Consider the following 19,833-nt stretch of genomic DNA (forward strand, 5'->3'; position numbering starts at 1 on the left):
CTTGAGTTCGCAACCAGAGCGAAATTAAAGTTTGATTGTCGTTTTTTGACACAGCTGTGACCCTACGCCAATTGAAAACTTTGGCATGTAACTAAGTCGACGGCGTTGAACATATTTTATCATGTGTCACACTACTTTGCTTTATACCAGCTGATATTAGGGGTTGTACACATTATTTTAATTTTGTGTCCAAAAATCAAGTAACAAAATTTAATTTTATTAAATTAAATAAATAAGTACATTTATCTTTATACCACTTTATTATACAAAGAAACGATTTCTGATTTTGATCACCTTAAAAACAAAATAATTGTGTTGAAATTTTACATAATTATATGAAAGTTTTTAAATGTGACTTAAAGAATGCCAGAAAAATCTAACTGGGATAGTTGAAAATTTGTGTAATTGTGAAAGAGCTTCGGTTAAAATTGTAAGTTAGATTTGTCCATTGATACTTAATCATATCTATGTAAAATTATTTTTGTATAATGTTTTTAATTAGTTCTTCAATATTCTTTTTTTCTAATACATGGTTAGAAGGAATGGCTTTGGATTTTGTGATTTCTAATATCTTCGGGCTTAATTGTGATGTCTAAAGGGCATGCTTCTAATGTGTTAGAATTTTTATTTAATGTCTTAAAGTTAGCATCATATTGATCAGCATCAAAGAAGGAAAAGGCGGAACACAAACGATTTTTGGTCTTTAATCTATTCGTGATTCGTGACCAACCATGCACTTGCACGGTTACAGTGTCGCAAACATTTTCAAAGTTGGATGATTAATTTACGATATCCACATGACATAAGGAGGTTATGTTAACCTCTGCTGCAGAATCGACCTATGTTTTCTTTTGTCTCATTTTTTTTTTCTCTCTCCAGTTTGTACGCAACGGGCTCGCACTACTTCGAGCGTGGTTGAAACGTGGTCGTACGAGGGACGAAAATGATAGTCGGCTGTTGCGCAACACTAATCTTTTATTTTTCTTCTAGACTTTTGTTGACTTTGAGACTTGAGATGATTATGTGTATTTATTTGGGTCATCCGTGGTTAATGCTCGACTTTGCCGATTTCCGATCTATCTTGCCGGGCAGAAATGGGTCAGAATCTTGAAGGACTGAATTTGATGATGCAGAGTAATTTTCAGCAAAGAGATGGGTCAAGCTTCACGGGAGACGTTCAACCAAGCGGTAAGGCGTGAAATTTTAAACAAGGCTTCAAGCTTGTGTTATCAATTTCGTTTGGTTGGACTCCTTTTGATTCACGAGAGATGATTTTCCCCCATCTTTTTTCAAAAATTTATTTGGTCTGCATTTTGAAACGAAATGGATTTTACCTAGTTTAAAAGGCTCGAAGAGGGGCTTTCCTCTCGGTGTTTGAGCAGAATATCAGTTATTGCCAACTTATAAGAGTATTTCTCTTATGAATTTATCATTTTAATTCTTTTTTAGGTATTAATTGATAACCATTAAACCAATTATCAAACCTAACCATACAGAAAATTTCCTTTTAATTATCCATATATCGAATAAATTTTTTACCTTTTTGTAGGTGCAAGTCAATATCAAAATACTCTACAAGTTAATCAAGGTTTTGTTATAGTATTTTCATTTTGAATCAAACTAAGATTCAGTGGGATGTTTTGGTTTAACACTTTTGGCTTGGTCCAGCTCTATACGTTGTTATCATTTATTTTGAATCCAATTAAGATATATTGAGTGAAATATTTTGGCTAATTTTAACACTTACTATCTTGCAGTGCCGATAATTCAGAATCCTAGAGGACAGGATTGGACATGGCAGAGTAATTTGCCGCCAAATGCTGTTCCAATCTTCATAGAAGGCCCTCAATTAGGCGGTAAGGCATAAAATTTTAAACAGGTTTTCAAGTTTGTGTTTTAAATTTCCTTCTGTTTGAACTTTGATTCTCGAAAAATGATTTTCCCTAGTGTTTTTAGTATTTGGTTAGCTAAACGTTAAATAGGAAAATATTTTCCAATCAAAGTGTCAAATAAATACATAATAACATTTTCCATTTTATTAGGGCTCTTGATACCCATTGACAATGTCAAGGTCATTCTTTTTTCCTTTTCTTCTTTGTTTTAATTTTAACTTATTTCTTTGTTAATGTAGTACATCTGGTTTTTTTGGTAGAGTATACTGAGATTGATGGAAAAATCCTTGTGTCACCTTTTTCCTCTTACAATTTAGATTTAAGATTTATGTGAAGATTAGACCCTTAACTTGGAATTTCTTTTCTCAATAATTGTGGATGAAATGTTAAGTCTCCTGCCAGCAGACTTGATGTGATGATTATTGGTTTTCTATTGGGAGGATGGTTTAGGATTTGGAAGGAGCAAGATTTGTTTGGGTTGAATTGTATAGCTGCTCAAGAAATTGGGTTCAAAATTTAAGACGTAGAACAAATGGGTTATGCAAAAGAGGGAAAAAAAAAGGAAAAAAAAAGGCCAAGCAAGAGATGAGGATAATTTCGTGAAAAACAATCAAAGAGAGAAAATTTGCATTTTGAAACAAAATGGATTTTGCGTAATTTAAAAGTCTTGAAGAGGGGCTTTCATCTTGGTGTTTGAGTAGAACATCAATTATCTCCAACTAATAAGGGTATTTCTCTTATTAAATTCATCATTTTAATTCTTTTTTAGATGTTAATCGATTACCATCAAACCAATTATCAAGCTCAAAATACAGAAAATTCTCTTTTAATTATTCCATATATCTAATAAATTTCTTACCTTTTATAGGTGCGAGTCTATATCAAAATACTCTGCAAGGTAATCAAGATTTTATTATTGTATTTTCATTTTGAATCAAACTAAGATTTAATGAAATGTTTTGGTTTAGCACTTTTTGATTGGTCCAGCTCTATACGTTATTATCACTTATTTTATATCCAACTAGGATATATTGAGTGAAACATTTTGGCTAATTTTAGCACTTACTATCTTGTAGTGCCGATAATTCAGAATCCTGGAGGACAGGATTGGACGTGGCAGAGTAATTTGCAGCCAAGTACCGTACCAATCTTCACGGAAGGCTTGCATAAAATTTTAAGCAGGCTTTCAAGTTTGGGATTAAAATTTCATTCTATTTGATTCACGACAAATAATTTTCCCTAGTATTTTTAGTGTTTGGTTAGCTAAACATTAAAAAGAAAAACATTTTTCAATCAAAGTGTGAAATAAATACATAATAACGTTTTCCATTTTGTCAGGACATGCACACGCCACGAATATGGAGCCAATTTCAGTCGTTACAGGTGGGACTAATAGTCTTGGAGCAGACATTATGGAAGAGCAGTCTGACAAGAAAACCACGGATAAAACAGATTTGTCACAGTCGAAAAGTGCTATCAGATCTAGAGGGTATCGGGCAAAGAAACAGGTAAGAATGACCTAACTTTCTCCTTGTATTTTTCTTTCTGATTCTGATTAGTTTTTGAAATTAATATGCTATCTTTTTAAGAGTATATACTCTTACTTGAGAAGATTCTTTAGATAACGATAACATAATTCATTAGTAATATAGTATACTTAAGGGAGTATATTCTTAAACCCAAATTTAGTAAAGCTAAATAATTACTAGAATCTTAAAATTAGTTTGGTTTTGTGCGATTATATATAATTTCTGTTACTTGCATTTAATTTACAAAAACAAAACGTGAAAAAGAAATTGTTTGCATACCAAAATAAATATTTTATAATCTTTTATTAGAGTTGATTTTTTTGAATAATAAATAAATTTATATTTGATACACTTACTGTCAAGCCATTAAAATGTGACACTTCATTAATACGGTAAAATTAAATTTTATTAAGAATTTAAAATTAAATATTAATAATTTTTTAAAAAATCTTTTTTTTCTCTCTCCAACTTCATCTCAACTGTTCTTGTTTAGTTTTCCTTTTTTTCTTTTATATCTCTCCAACTCCATCATCTTCTTCTCCTCTTTCTTTTCCTTCCATTAAGATTAGATTTGATAAAATTTTACAATTTCAAGAACAATGATATTAGAAGTCTTTACTTTTTCTCTAAACTCTCTTCCATTAGTTCTTCCCCTTTGCACTAAATATCAGCTTCACATTTTTGTTCTATCCACCCACCCTGACTCCAAAACAACTTTCAAACTAGACTTCTCTTGCCCATTCACACGAAAGGATCATATGCTCCATTGTTTCCTTATCTTCAGCACAAAAAAAAAAAAAAAAAAGATTATCCTTCAGCTTCCTATTCCCACATATCATGGCAAGTTGAGATTGAATCACAAAATCTCTGTTAAGAATTCTTAATTTTTAGTTGAAGCTTTCAGAGGTCAAATTTCATCCTAAGCATTGTTGTCAATAACATGAGATGAAGGTGGTGATTTGGTGATGCTAATTTCCTGCTCCTTTCTCATTGTGAGGCCATTGACATATTTGAATATCTTCATTAGCCTTCTTTGCTTGGTCTAGAATCAACTGCTCTAATTTATGAGAGACCAAATCCCTTGGTCTGTCCTTCCTAATCATCTCAGCAGAATTTTGAGGAAGCTGAGAAACTGCCAAACTAGGATGCTGAAGTTTTTGCCCTTCAATTCCAGGAACCGCCCATCATTCCATGTTGATACTCTATCCCCTTCTCCTTTAGAAACTTGCCAAATATTAATATTTTCTTTCAGCAAATACCTTCCTCCCAGCAAGCTGCTCTGGGCCCCTACAATAGAGAACAATGAGGACAGCAGATACCTTTCAGGATCTTTACACATAGAGCGTCAGGGTCCTGAACATTCTCCAGCAATACTTTTCCAAAATAGCCTTATTAAACGGCACAAAAACCTTAATACCCAGACCTCCATTACTCTTTGCCGCATAGAAACTCAACCAATTTTTCAACCAGAATTCATTCCCTCAAAAAGCTTCTTTCCAAATTTGAAGCAAGCCATAGTGTATGTAGGACAGCACAAGCAACAACTTTTATTAGGACTTCTCTTCCCCATACCACAACGTTTTCCTTTTCCAGCTCTTTAATTTTGTTGGCACTCCATCTCTCACATGCCCCATAGCATCCACTAGGCTCTAGCTGTTTTGGTTTATATAAAATGAAAACAATGAAAGAAATATTTAAAGTATTTTTCATATCTTATTTGAGATTTGATATGATTTTTTTTTAAAAGGTGACTTTATTAGCTCTAAGACTTCATGCCATCCAAAGTCTTTAAGTCAATTGTTAAGACTTCTATTGGCATTAGATTTATGCAAAAGAAGAGCATATACAGTTAGGCAAGTAAATCATTTCACATAGTTTAAAAGCAATTTCCTTCCCTAGTTCACGGAAGACAAAAAAAAAAAAAAAAAGGCTCTCTACACACTACCCAACACGAGCTAAAAAAACAAAGCTCAAGGAAATACATCAATAAATCTCAAACGCAAAACCCTTTTTTGTAGTGAGAACCAAAATGGAACAGTTTCACAAAACAAAAACATGCAAACAAAGAAGACGACCTAGGAGAATCCAAACATGAATAACAACAGATCAAAAATGAGCAAGAGCCGATGTTCAACATGATCCTGCATTTAATGCTAACATCCAGAACACGTCAGAAAAAACCAGCTACCCTAAAACGACTCCAAGAAACTGGTCAGAAAGGCAACATCCTTTCCAAGCAAATATAACCATACCCTCCAAGCTCCCTAAATCAACCTACGTCAAGGGCACCCTGATCAAACCAAACACGCAACAGAGCAACAGCGATTCAAATACGAGAAGCACCAGTAGCAGCTGGGCTGCACAGCCCTGTTGGAAAAGAATAGCAGTGCTCCAGCCATCACCCATACAGCAGAAACATCCAAGAAAGCCCACATAAAGATCACAAACATCTCAGGGCTTCACTCTTCCCATCCTTTACCACCTTCTCCAATTCCAAACCACACAAAGCCTCTCCCTCAAGTGCAAGACAACCTCCCATCATGGTTACCCGCAAGAGCTTTTCCAGCCGTACCCTTACAAGACGACCCCCTCACTCAGATAAGCAAACATAAAGAGGCACCCCCACCCCCACCCCTGGAGAATTCCCCCCCCCTCCCTCTCCCCACCAAGTCAGCATCCACCAATACACACAGAGACAAAAAAATCAATAGGTTCAAACAGACAAACTATAGCATGGCATAGAACAAAAAGTGTCCCAGGCATCCCATCTGAGTCAAAGCCACCAGTTCATGCAAATGAGCTTAAAACATGACTACTTATTCCATTTTACTTTCTCTCTTTTTTTCTTTTTTTTTTTTTTTATTGCAACTCTTTTTTTTTTTTTTTTGCTGAATGCGTTTCCTTCTTTCACTTAGTACATTTCAACTTCGCAAACCTGTCAATCACTCTAGCTAACAAAAACACCCTTGGACTCACCAACCCTACCCCAAGAAAGTTCATAAGGAGAAATCCAAGCTGTGAAAGCAAGGCACAACTCCCTTCCCCTTTTCCTATTGACAGAGGTTAGAAAAACCACCAAGAACCACTCACTCTTGGTTGTCTCTCAAAAAAGGCAGCCTTAGGAGAACCCATAACAAATCAGGGGGTGTAATCAAGACTAAACACACAAAAGACCAGAGAACAAAAAGTGTCCCAAACAGCCAAACAAAATCCACTCAAAAGTGAAGTCTCCAACAAAAGTCCCTCCACACTCATCCCCTGTTAAAATGAAAAATCCCCTCCCATAAAGAATCCAGAACAGAACACACAAAAGGCACAGAGGAAAAAGAAGAGAAATGGCTACCACCACAAACTAAAATTGCCTCATTTTTTATTATTATATTTGTCTTTTCTTTTCTTTATCTTATTTTTTTTCTCTTTGTTTTTCTTGCTTACCATAACTCTCAGTGAACGGACATCACCATTGAGCGACCTCCACCCATCAGCCCGAACCTGTACAAAGAGTTCATTCCAGAAAAAAAGACTAAACATGAAAGAATAGCATAGAAAAAAAGAAAAGTTTACAGAAGCCTGGCATCACCCCGAAAAATGAAAAAATCAGTGGAACTCAAGCAATCAGAAAAGAAAAAGCATTAGAATAAACATTCCAATCGCCAATCGGTCCCATGACCTAGACCATGCGAATTTCACCAACAGACTTACTCTAAAATCAAGAGGAAATCATCCTTTCTCTGAATCTCTGACTTATCAAGTTCGTCTGCTACCCCATTTGTGAAAGATCTGAAAATCCATGGAATTAAAGAACACGATTTGGGGTTGTGAAGAATTTGGACATTCATTCATCAGTAAAGTAAGAAGACCAGCTATTTATAGTGCTGGTAACTTTGTAATACAGCAAACACATAAAAGGCCAAAAAATGTAAAAATAACTAAATTAAAGTAACATATTTACAGCAATAACATTAAGACAAAAGTAACTATCAACTATACTTATTTTATAAAATAAATTTATAGTCTTCATTCTCCCTCAGGATGAGTATTATGTATATTAAAAATACTCATCTTGCGTAATAGTGAATGAAATGGACCAGCTTGTAGTGCTTTGGTGAAGAGATCTGCAAGTTGAGATTTTGTTAGAATATATGATGGATTAATCAGACCAGCAGCTACCTTTTCTCGTATGAAATGACAATCCATCTCGATGTGTTTCGTGCGTTCATGAAATATAAGATTCCGACACATATGAAGTGTCGATTGATTATCACAAAACAGTTTTACTACAGATGAATGTTCAACATTGAAATCCTTAAGTAAATACAACAACCAAATCGCTTCACAACAAGTCGCTGCCATTGCTCGATATTCAGCTTCAGTTGAACTCCTTGCTATCACACTTTGCTTTTTAGCCTTCCAACTTATCAAGGAATTCCCAAGCAGTACACCCTGATCTTTTAGTATCTGGGCAACCAGCCCAATCATTATCACTATATGCTTGTAAACATGTATTAGAATCAATGAAAAATATAATACCTTGACCAGGTGCTGTTTTGAGTTATCGTAACACTCTAAATGTTGCTTGTAAATGAGCTTCGCTTGGCTTATCCATAAATTGAGAAAGTATGTGAACAACATATGAAATATCTGGTCTTGTAAATGTAAGATACAAGAGTCTTCCAACCAACTGTGTATACACAGTACCATCATTTAATTGTTCATCATCCGTAGCCTTGGTCATCTTATGATGATATTCGATTGGCGTAGTTACTGGTTTAGACCCCAATAAATCATATTCCAATAAAAGGTCAAAAGTATATTTTCTTTGACAAAGAAAAATTCCTTTGCTTGATCTTGCTACCTCCAATCCAAGAAAATACTTGAGTTTCCCTAAGTCCTTAAGTTTGAAGTTAGAACTCAAGTAGTCTTTAACTTCATTAGTGAGAGCCATTAAAGTGCTACCAATCACAATGTCATCTACATATACCAACAAGGTAATGAATTCCCCATCTTGAGTGTTCTTGGTAAATAAAGAATAGTCAGCTTCATACTGTTGGAAACCATATGCTAGTAAACAAGTAGTAAATTTCAAATTCCACTGCCATGACTCTTGTTTAAGTCCATACAATGACTTATTCAACTTACACACCATCTTACTACTTGTATAACACTCCTCCTAAAGATGATACCCTTGTGGCAGCTCCATAAAGACAGTCTCATTTAAATCCCCATTCAAGAAAGCATTATTAATATCAAGTTGAGTAAGAAACCAACCTTTTATGGCTGCCAATGCCAAAAACAGTCGCACAATAGTGTGTTTTACCACGAGACTGAATGTTTCTTGATAATCAAATCCTACCCTTTGATTATAACCCTTGGCTACCAATCGTGCTTTATATCTTTCAATAGTACCATTTGCATGTAACTTAGCTTTATAGACCCATTTACATCTAATGGCATGACAGTTAGGAGGTAAAGGAATTACTATCCATGTCCCATTTGCCTCTAAAGCATCTAACTCACATTTCATGGCCTATCTCCATTGAGCATGTTTTACAGCTTGATGATAATAAGTGGGTTCAGGTATATGAGATAAGGCTACTATAAAAGCTTTAAGATCGGGTGAAAGTTGATTACTGGTCAAAAATTTAGTAATGTGATGTTTGGTAACAAGATTGGCTTGTGAAAGAAGAGTACAATGATAGGCTTCAAGGTATTTTAGTGGGTGTCTTTGTCTAGTGCTTTTTCTAAGGGTGGAAGGAGAATTAGAAGATTGAGGTTCATCAACAGGTAAAACTGTAGGTATACTCAAATCAGGCAGGTTAGTACTAGAAATAGAATTGTCTTCTAAAGAACTAAAATTATCAATAATAGGACCAGACTAATTATCAACAACAGGATTAGAAGAATTATCATCAATGGGAGCAACAGGATTATCAATAGAAACATGTGGAATAGTGTGATCAACAAGAAATGTGTCTTGAACAACAAAAGGATGAATAGGTGAATGATCGACATGGGTAGAAGAAAATTCAGAATCAGAATGCGAGACAGATTGATGTTGTTGAAAAGGAAAGATTGATTCATGAAATATAACATTCCTAGAAATAAAGACACTATGTGTAACTACATCATAAAGCTTACAACCTTTAATACCCACTGGATATCCTTAAAAATGCATTTTCTAGCCCTAAGTTCAAATATTTTTCTATTGTGTGATAAAGTTGAAGCAAAACATAAGGAACCAAAGACTTTAAGATATGAATATGAAGGAGGTTTATGAAAAAGTTTTTCAAAAAGTGTTTGATTATGTAAAATTGGAGTGGGTACCCTATTTATGATATGAGCAGCAACTAAAACAACATCACCTCAAAATTTTAAAGGAAGATTAGCTTGAAATAAGAGTGATTTAGCTACTACTAGTAAATGTTGATGTTTTCTTTCAACAATGCCATTTTGTTGAGGGGTCTCAACACAAGAAAGTTGGTGCACAATTCCCTTAGAACTAAAAAAATTAGTGAGATTAAACTCTGAACCATTATCTGACCTTATTTGTTTAATAGATACATTGAATTGATTCAAAATCAGATTATAAAATGCGGGTAAAATCATGGAAACTTCTGATTTATGTTTCATTAAAAAAAATCCATGTAAACCTAGTATATATATCAACAACAGTAAGAAAAAATCTATGTCTTGAAATTGCAGACAATTCATATGGCCCCCAAATATCAACATTTATTAGCTCAAAAGCATATGTAACATTAGGTACATGAGTTGGAAAAGGAAGCCTTTTTTGTTTTGCAAGTGGACATATGTCACAAAGAAAATTTTTTGTACATGAAACATCAGGAAAATCTTGATGAATTTGTTTTATATTCTTGGGTGGAATGTGCCCTAATCTAAAGTGCCACAAATCAAAAACAGTTGACAAACCAGTACAAGTATTTATAGAATGAAAAACAACATTTCTGTCCTTTTGAAATTATGCAATTAATTATGCATCCAACTCCTTTTGTAAGAGATATAAGCCATCCCTCACTCTAGCACCCCCAGTCACTTTCCAGGAAGTTAGATCCTGTATGATGCAGTATGAATCTGTAAAAAATAAATGTTGTTTTTGACATTTTGCTAGTTTGTTAACAGAAATCAAATTGAACTTAAAACTTGGTACACACAAAACATTATCTAAAAACAAATTTCCTAATTTTACAATGCCTATATGATATATCAAAACACTGGTTTTATTTGGCAATTGTACAAATTTATTTTGAACTTTCCTATAGGCAATAAAATATTTTAGATTACAGGCTATATGATCAGTAGCACTAGTATTAAGTATCCAGGTATCATAAAAGGAACATATTAGAACAACAGTATTATTCACAAAGGGATATGAATATGAAACATTAGAAAGACAATAAGAAAGATTAGAAAACTTACCTGCCATGGTTGAATTCACAAAAGCAGTTTTACTCAGTTGATTTTGATGTTGTAGGAATATCATGATAAGTTGTTAATGGTTGCTCATTGATGGGAGACATGAGTTTGTGAATTTGATCCTTAGAGAGACTAATTTGAGACATTGGACCATTGATAGCCTCATCTCCAACTTCATTGGCTTGAACCGAAGAAATCATATTATTGGTAGAAGAAGATTGGCCTTTTCTAGTACTGGCACTAGATCTGTTCTTAGTGAACTTATAGTCTGCAGGAAAACTAATCGATCGATAACATTTTTCCTTTAAGTGCCCCTTCTGTCCACAATTTTAGTGCCCCTTCTGTCCACAGTGTGAACATAAAAGGTCGGACTTCCTCTTAGGTTTTTCACCAGTAACAACAAACATAGTAGCAGTCTCACTCAATGGTTGAGTCATGATATGAAAATTCCTTTGATTCTCCTCTCTAAGAACCAGATTATATGCCTCATCCAAAGATGGAAAATGTTTCATCATAATGATCTGTGACCTTAAGGCAGAGAAGCAATCATTCAGACCATTTAAAAATCGAAACACATTATCTTTAGAAATCTGATCAACAATAACCTAAAAACCTTCACCAGTACATTTAGGTAAAGGACGAAAATTACGAATCTATTCCCAAACAGTATTCAGTTCAGTAAAATACAGATCAACTAATCTATTTCCTTAAGCAATACCATTGAGCGTGTGTTGCAAATTACAAATCCTAACATCATCTGGCAATGAAAACCTCCGCTTTAGGGTTTCTCAGATTTAAACCGCATTGCTCACATAAAAGACAGTAGAAACGATTGACGGAGTTAAAGACTCAAGTAACCAGGCAACAATTAGGTTATTGCATCGCATCCATGCCATATATAGTTTATCAGTAACTAAAGGTTGAGTAATTGTACCATCAATAAACCCTAGCTTATTGCGAATGGACAGGGTAAGGTTAAAAGACCTGCTCCATGCTGAATAATTGTTTGAAGTAAGCTTTAAAGTGATAGAAACTAAGCCATGATGATCTAAATGATGCACGAAATAAACAGAATGTGGATCGTCCAAAGGTGAGATCACATGTGCTGAACCAACTGAGTTGGCCATGATAGAAATATTGGAAAGTAAATCCATTGAGTTGGTTACGGTGGAAATGCCAAAAGAAATCTTGAAAAGTAAATTTTTCTATGAAGTCAAGAAATTTGCAAATCTACAACAATAATCAAGAAAAACAAATCTGGACAAGAAAACCTAATAAAGGTCAAGAAAAATTAAAAAATCGATTGATTGAGAAACTAGATCTGCAAGAAAATTAAAAAATTAGATCAAGAAACCCAGGTCGATGCTCTGATACCATGTGAAAGATCTAGAAATTCATGGAATTAAAGAACACGATTTGGGATTGTGAAGAATCTGGAAATTCATTCATCAGTAAAATGAGAAGACTAGTTATTTATAGTGCTGGTAAGTTTGTAATATAGCAAAAACATAAAGGCCAAAAATGTAAAATTGACTAAACTAAAGTAACATATTTACAACAATAACATTAAGACAAAAGTAACTATCAACTATACTTATTTTATAAAATAAATTTATACTCTTCACCATTAGCTTCCCTAAGAATTTTCTTGACCTTCCATTCCCTCACTTTCCTTTTAATCCCTAACAGGACGAAATCTTCCCTCCTCGACCTCCATGGAGCGCCCTTGGGGTTTTGGACCCCATAATCTAGCTAATTGTATTGCTTGATTCACTCTCCACAATCAACTCTTGATTCTCTGCCCATTTAGAAGCTACAAATAACTTGAAAGCCTTTTTGATAGTAAGCACCTCTACCTTATTAACCTTAGAGACCCTTATGGATTTTGAGAACATTACCTTAACAGCTCCTTCCTCCTTCTTCGTTGCTTAAAACCCCATCAATATTGACTTGGCTCGGTCTTCCCTAGCTGCTTCATCCACATTAAACTTAAGCCAACCTTTACAGGTGGATCCCAAATGGACTTTCATCTCTCCTTAGCCCTTTAAATAAGAAGCCCACCAATTTTTAAACATCTAATCATCTCCTCAATTTTTGGAACTTCATTTGGCCATTTTGCCATTGCCAAACATGCAACCCTTACCCTAATTAAATCAAGGCACTGATTACCATCTTAAATCTTATCCTAAAAAATTATTTCATTTATCATATGCAAAATAAACCATACAATCGCGAAAAAAGCCAATCGCCACACCTCTCTATACCCCGTGTGCACAAGATCATTCCAATCAAAAAAGAATTGAAGTGCATTAATCAGAGTCGCCCAACTAAGGCTTTACTAACTAACCCAACCGGCTCAAGTCCACCAACTCTCCATGCATTCGAAGAATAGATGGTCTAGCAACTCTTATATTTCCTTGCATATGACTCATATTGTCGAGTCAGACCTTAATAAGTTTCTCTTTACCAATTCAACTTTTATTACTACTCTGCTTCTCAAGACTCTCTAATAGAAGATCTCCACTTTCATTGGAGCTACTTTTTGTCACACCCTTTTCAAATAGCCGTATAGAGCCCTATTCCTCAAGGCCATGGATCTGCAGTATGAGCTAATTAACTTTTCCTTACTCGAGCTCCATTTCTAGATCACCTCATCCTCATACTTTTCCACCACTGGGTGCTGATTAGTAACTTACATCAATTACCCCCACTGCTCTTCTTCCTACCCAAACAAATTTTGCCTCAACTCCACACTCCATTGCTACTCATTACCAACCCACTGTCTGTATCCTTTCTCCTCGCCTACCTTATTGATTGCAAAAGAATAAATTCTATGAAAGGTATTTTTAAGAATGAAACCCTTAACCCATTCATCGCTCTAGAAATGCAACCAATCCTCCTTACTTAAAATGAGACCTATCCTCTTTCGAATTACCGAACTTCTTTCTCTTTCAACATTAATGGCTTTGACAATATTTTTCCAGATGAAAGAATGTTAACTTTGGCTAAATCTAGTAGCAAGGTTCGGTGGTCCCCCTTTTCATTATCTACCAAAGTTCTCCTCCAAAGGCTTCCCTTCTCATTCTCAAATCTCCATATCCATTTATTGAGCAAAGTTAAGTTTTTAGTTTGAAGATCAACCCACATTAAACCACCTAACTCCTTATACGTGAAAATTGAGCACAAGTCCACATAATGGATTTTTCTCTCTTCCATAAATCCACTCTACAAGACCTTCATTGAATTTTTTCCAGCTCTTGACTTATCTTTACTAGCATTCTAAATATAGATAGGTAAAATATTAGTAAGCTAGCCAATACAGATTTAATAAAAGTAACTTGGCCTCCTATAGACAATAACCTCATTTTCCACCCAACTAATCTACTCTCAAACTTCACTATTGGTCTCCACATTTTCTTAGAATTCTTCTTCGCCCTAAGTGGCAACTTTAAGTACCTAAAAGGAAGTTTCCCCACTTTGCACCCAATTCTACTTGCCCATTCCATCACACTACCTTTATCGAGACTCAACCCCCAAATAATCAACTTTTTTGGAAATTAATGCATAGGCTTGAGATCAGCTGAAAAGTCCTTAAAATTCTCTTTATATTCCTAATGGACTCCCATCCAAGTTTGCACATTATGACTGTGTTGTCGGCAAATTGTAAATGAGAAACTATAAGCACCCTATTGCTCATTTCAATTCCTTTCCACATTCCTGACCTAACTGCCTCACTCATTAGAACACTAAAGGCCTCCACGATATAATTAAACAAGAAAAGGAGAAAGAGGGAAACCTTGTCTAAGCCCTTTAATCTTAAATTGTCTATTGAGGAACCCATTAACAAGAATTGAAATCCTAGCCTTTGAGATACACTACCTAACCCAATTCCTCCATTTCCCCCTAAAACCTGTTTTTCCTAACATAAAATCCTGGAAATCCCAACTAATTGTTTCATAAGCTTTTCAAAATCAACTTTACAAAACAACCCACATTCCTATATCTCCTCATAACATCAATTACTTCATTTGTTATTAGTGCACAGTCAACAAGCTACCTCCCTTTCAATCACCTCCCCTATGACCAACTTAAGCCTATAAGCAAGAACTTTAGCTATGATCTTATAAATGCTACCTAGTAGACTTATTGGACGGTAATCCCTGATGCTTTTTGGGGAGTTGCATTTAGGAATTAAGGTAAGAAAGGTGGCATTGACGTAACCATCAATACTGCTTGTCTCGAAAAATTTGGCTATAAAGCTCATTAGTTTCTCCTTTATCACTCCCCATTACTTCTTAAAGAAATTTAGGTCTTCCTTGTAAATCATGTAAAAGTATTCTGCAATCCTCTCTTTAATCTGTTGGGGTGCCTGTAGTATTTGATTCTCCTTTTTAATACAAGGAATGAGCATGTTTTTTATATGATATCTTTAATTTTATTTTTAAAAGATAAGTATATTACACAATAAGCATTTCATTATTCAACTTATTTCTTTGGAAAATATTTAACTTATTTTATAATTATTTAATCATGTATGTTACTTTTGTATAACACATTATTCCATTTATTTTCTTTCTTTTTTCTCTTATTTTTTTAAATTATAAAAAGGAATAGCCATTCAATCAAAGAAAATATTGCGTTTAAATAAAAATATAATCTTTCTAAATAAACATATATGCATGTTTTATTTGTAATATAAAAATAAAATAAATTACTATGTTTCTTTAGCAAAATAAAAGTTTAAAATCAATTTAATTACATAACTATTGATATGAATCACAAATTTATAGGATTAATAATAATCTTAAATTGATTGATGTGTTTTTTATTTAAAAATTTATATAGATTCTACGAATTATACCATAATTAAGCATTTCAAATGTATTATTTAACTACTTTTTATTTTTTGGTTAATATTTTTTTATTGTATTTAATCATGTATATTATTTTTATCACAGATTATTCAATTTTTTACCTTTTTTTTTCTTTGTCTATTTTTAGTTTTTTTTTCTTTCCCTTTTATTTTTCTATCATGGCTCATTGTACCCACTAATTAGGAACCAAATCGTCGATAAAGAGCCAAATATTGCCCTTTTGAAGGTTGGTGAGAGGGGTAAACTAGATTAGCATCGTCGGTCAGATCTCCTTTCCCTCTCTCTTTTCTTTCCATTTCATTTTCTCTCTTCATCCTCCTTTCCCTTGTCAGAACCACCCTTTTCCTTAACCCTCAACTGTCCATTCCTCTCTCCTCCCCTCTTAATTTGAAAACAAAAAACAAAAAAATACCAATTTTAAGCTAAATGTCTTAAAAATCCTATAAAATTCAAAAACATTCCACCTAAGTATTAGTTAGGTGTAACCCCTTTTCATCTTATAGTCCATTTTCATATAATGTGCTTGGGTATACATCAAGTGTTACCATTGCTAATCTTATAATCCATTTTTATATAATATATTTGGGTATTATGATCATGTGGCTCTTACCTTGTAGCTTATTTTCATAGAATGTACAGATTATTATGTTAGTAGTAGTTATAAGTAACTAATTTGAAAAAGGCAATCAAAACCTCAAACCAAAGTATGATCCCACTTTACTTTACATTTGCATGAATATAAAATCTTTAAGTCAACCACATGCCTTTTCCCTTAGAACCTAAGATATATCCACACTTGTAGTGCAATGAAAGTAACTTTTTCAAAGTTGCAATGCTAATTATCTTAGAATAAAGGTTATTTCATCTAGTTGATCTGAATTTTTGTGTCCAAAAGCTCGAGGAAATGATCAAGATGGCGATGGAAAGGTTTTATCAAGAAAATAATGCACATAGCGTAAATTTCTCAAAATTCCAATGCTAATTACTATAGCATAAAGGTTATTTCATCTCTTTGATCTAACTTTTTGTATCCAGAAACTCGAGGAAGAGAATAAGGTTAAGATCGAAAGGCTTTGTAAAGAAATTGATGCACATAAAGTAAATTTCTCAAAGTTTCAATACTAATTACTATAACATAAAGGTTATTTCATTTCTTTGATCCAATTTTTTGTGTCTAGAAACTTGAGGAAAAAAATAAGATCGAAATCGAAAGGCTTCGTAAAGATAATGATGCACATAAAGTAAATTTCTCAAAGTTTCAATGCGAATTACTATATTATAAAAGTTATTTTACCTCTTTGATCTGACTTTTTTTGTCTAGAAACTAGAGGAAACGAACAAAGTTGAGATCGATAGGCTTCGCAAATTAAATGATGGGCATAAAGTAAATTTCTCAGAGTTTCAATGCTAATTACTATAACATAGTGGTTATTTCATATCTTTGATACGACTCCTTATGTCCAGAAATTCGAGGAAGAGAAAAACGTCGAGATTGAAAGGCTCCGTAAAGAAAATGATGCCTATAAAGTAAATTTCTCAAGGTTCCAATGCTAATTACTATACCATAAAGGTTATTTCATCTCTTTGATCTAACTCTTTGTATCCAGAAACTCGAGGAAGAGAATAAGGTCAAGATCGAGAAGCTTTGTAAAGAAATTGATGCATATAAAGTAAATTTCTCAAAGTTTCAATGCTAATTACTATAGCATAAAGGTTATTTCATTTCATTAATATGATTTTTTGTGTTTAGAAAATTGAGGAAAAGAACAAGGTCGAAATCGAAAGGCTTCTTGAAGAAAATGCTACATATAAAGTAAGTTTCTCGAAGTTCCAATGCTAATTAACTTAATATAAAAGTTATTTCATCTCTTTGATCTATGTTCAGAAATTAGAGGAACAGAACATGGTTTCACAAACTAAATGATGGACATAAAGTAAATTTTTCATAGTTTCAACGCTAATTACTATAGCATAATAGTTATTTCATATCTTTAATATGACTTTTTTTATCCAAAAGCTCAAAAAAGAGAACAAGGTCGAGATCAAGAGGCTCGGTGAAGAAAATGATCCACATAAAGTAAATTTTTCAAAGTTCTAATGCCAATGCTAATTACTATAGCATAATCATCTCTTTGATCTAACTTTTTGTGTCCAGAGACTCAAGGAAGAGATGAATATTGAGATCAAGATAAAAATGAACTTATTAAAGATAATGGGCTCATTTAATCTCATTTCACTCATGCACTGACAACGTATCTAATTCATGTTTATGATTACACAAAGGTTTCAAAAATAGCTCGACTACCTGAACCAACTGATCAACGTGTCCATTACACTCGTCAACTAATGAAAAACATGGAAGAGGAACAACGGAGTCAATTGGACAGGATCGAAAAAGCTCAGGAGGAGATGAAAGATCAATTAGCAAAAATGATAGAGCTGATGATGAATTTCAACAAAGGGAAAAGAGCAGTTGGAGATTTAGCCCCAGCAGACAACCAAAGCATTGATAATTTGAGAAACGATCAACCTTGTCTCCCAAGATATGCTCCATCCCATGCGCAGACATCTCAAAGGGTTTACCCGCAAATGGCACCACTGGTTGGAGGATTTCCTTATGCTTACTACAACTTTTCACCTTCACTAGGTCCTCAGCAAGTCCAAGGGCAATTTGGATTAAACTTAGGGATGAATCTTACTAAACCAATACTAGTCCCTGACGTAGATGATCTAAAAGAGCAAGAGAGGTTGAAGAAAAATTCATTAGAGATAGTAGAAAATGACAATGTTAAGAAAAAAAATGATTTGTTGGAGGAGCGCCTTTGTGCTGTCGAAAGAGTGGATAGATTCGAAACTATGGATGCAACTGAGTTATGCTTGGTACCCGATGTGGTAATTCCCGTCGATTTGTTCTAGAGCAAAAGTGGGGAGTGCCGTGTGTCTCCTCAAACATGAGGTGACACATAAAGTGAATTTCTTAAAGTTCCAATTCTAATTACTATAGCATAATTACTATAGTATAAATGTTATTTTAACTCTTTGATATTACTTTTTCTATGCAGAATTTAGTGGAAGAGATGAAGAGGCCTCGCAAAGAAATTAATACATATCAAGTAAAATTTTCAACATTCAAATGCTATAGATAGCTTTAAAATTATTTTATCTTTTTGAACTAACTTTTTGTATCCAAAAATTCATGGAAAGATGCGGAATCTCCATAAAGAGAATAGTATACCTCAAATAAAATACTCAAAATTTCGATGCTAAAGTATAAAAATTATCTAATCTCTTTGATTTGACATTCCATAATGATTGATGAAGGTCGAGTTGGGGTGGTTGCGAAAAAAACATAAAGAATGCAAAGGGAAAGAGTATCGACGCAGAACAATTAAAACCTTGGAAAGTCTTCTCGTCCAAAACAGTTGTATCTTGATAATATGGGTGAGTGATCGTAGGAATGGAAAGAGTTTTTTTTTTTCTTGGTAAACTAATGTCTACATATTGCATACAAGATGAAAATTTTGTAATTATTATTTTCCTCTTTATTTGTAGGAGAATACTTCATCTTTAGAAGCAAAAACCCAAAATGCTTACAGCTCAATGTATGCTTAAAGCTCACAACGAGGGGGTAAAGATTCCACTTCAAAATATGGTAGTCAAAATTGAGGACAATGCCTTGTACATCAACTCTAAAAAGCCAGGCATGAATTAATGGAGACATTTGAATTTGTTGTTACTTCAACTTTTGTTTATCTTCAAAATCTCTTTACTCAGTTTAAGTTTTGTGTACTAATTAAAGGCTAAAACTATGGCTTGATTTGGTGATGTTATCATTGCTTAAAACAAGGATTTTAAAAGTTATAACTTTTATATTTAAATTTCTCTACACAACGATTCTTATTAGTTGTAATGACATTTATTTCTTTTACCAAATTAAACTTGGTATAAGCATGCTCGTTAATATTGTATTTTATAATCACTTCATGTTTATTTTAACTACACCTTGATTGTGATTGATAAGATTAGGACCCAAGTGAATGACCCCTAAGGCATAATTATTCCCGCATCAAGGCTTCAATTGATTTTGGAGTTAGGTTTATCTTT

The 19,833-nt window shown here is 33.7% G+C and overlaps 1 protein-coding gene across 7 annotated transcripts; it reads left to right on the forward strand.

The window, feature by feature from the left end:
- The first annotated feature begins 895 nt into the window (after positions 1–895).
- LOC18586490 (uncharacterized) lies at positions 896–19,620 on the forward strand. Of its 7 annotated transcripts, XM_088810569.1 has the most exons (16): positions 901–1,188; positions 1,550–1,588; positions 1,758–1,856; positions 2,761–2,790; positions 2,969–3,028; positions 3,231–3,400; positions 16,765–16,827; positions 16,908–16,970; positions 17,051–17,113; positions 17,194–17,256; positions 17,337–17,399; positions 17,480–17,542; positions 18,013–18,621; positions 18,792–18,842; positions 19,051–19,170; positions 19,282–19,620. In XM_088810569.1, the coding sequence occupies exons 1-16, from the start codon at positions 1,095–1,097 to the stop codon at positions 19,339–19,341; spliced, it is 1,710 nt and encodes a 569-aa protein (XP_088666695.1). In that variant the 5' UTR covers positions 901–1,094; the 3' UTR covers positions 19,342–19,620. The 7 variants fall into 7 exon arrangements, with proteins under 7 accessions (XP_088666700.1, XP_088666696.1, XP_088666695.1 ...); XM_088810574.1 differs by lacking the exon at positions 18,013–18,621 and having other exon boundaries at positions 896–1,188; XM_088810570.1 differs by lacking the exon at positions 2,761–2,790 and having other exon boundaries at positions 900–1,188.
- The last annotated feature ends 213 nt before the right edge of the window (positions 19,621–19,833 follow it).

This window comes from Theobroma cacao, chromosome 10 (genome assembly GCF_053813885.1).
Source record: "Theobroma cacao isolate CCN51 chromosome 10, ASM5381388v1, whole genome shotgun sequence".
Taxonomy (NCBI): domain Eukaryota; kingdom Viridiplantae; phylum Streptophyta; class Magnoliopsida; order Malvales; family Malvaceae; genus Theobroma; species Theobroma cacao.

Coding starts and splice junctions, on each gene's coding strand:
- LOC18586490 (XM_088810569.1), top strand. CDS start 1,095: ATGGGTCAGAATCTTGAAGGACTGAATTTGATGATGCAGAGTAATTTT. Junction 3,029..3,230: donor GCAGAGTAATTTGCAGCCAA/GTACCGTACCAA, acceptor CCATTTTGTCAG/GACATGCACACGCCACGAAT. Junction 18,622..18,791: donor TATGCTTGGTACCCGATGTG/GTAATTCCCGTC, acceptor TTTTCTATGCAG/AATTTAGTGGAAGAGATGAA.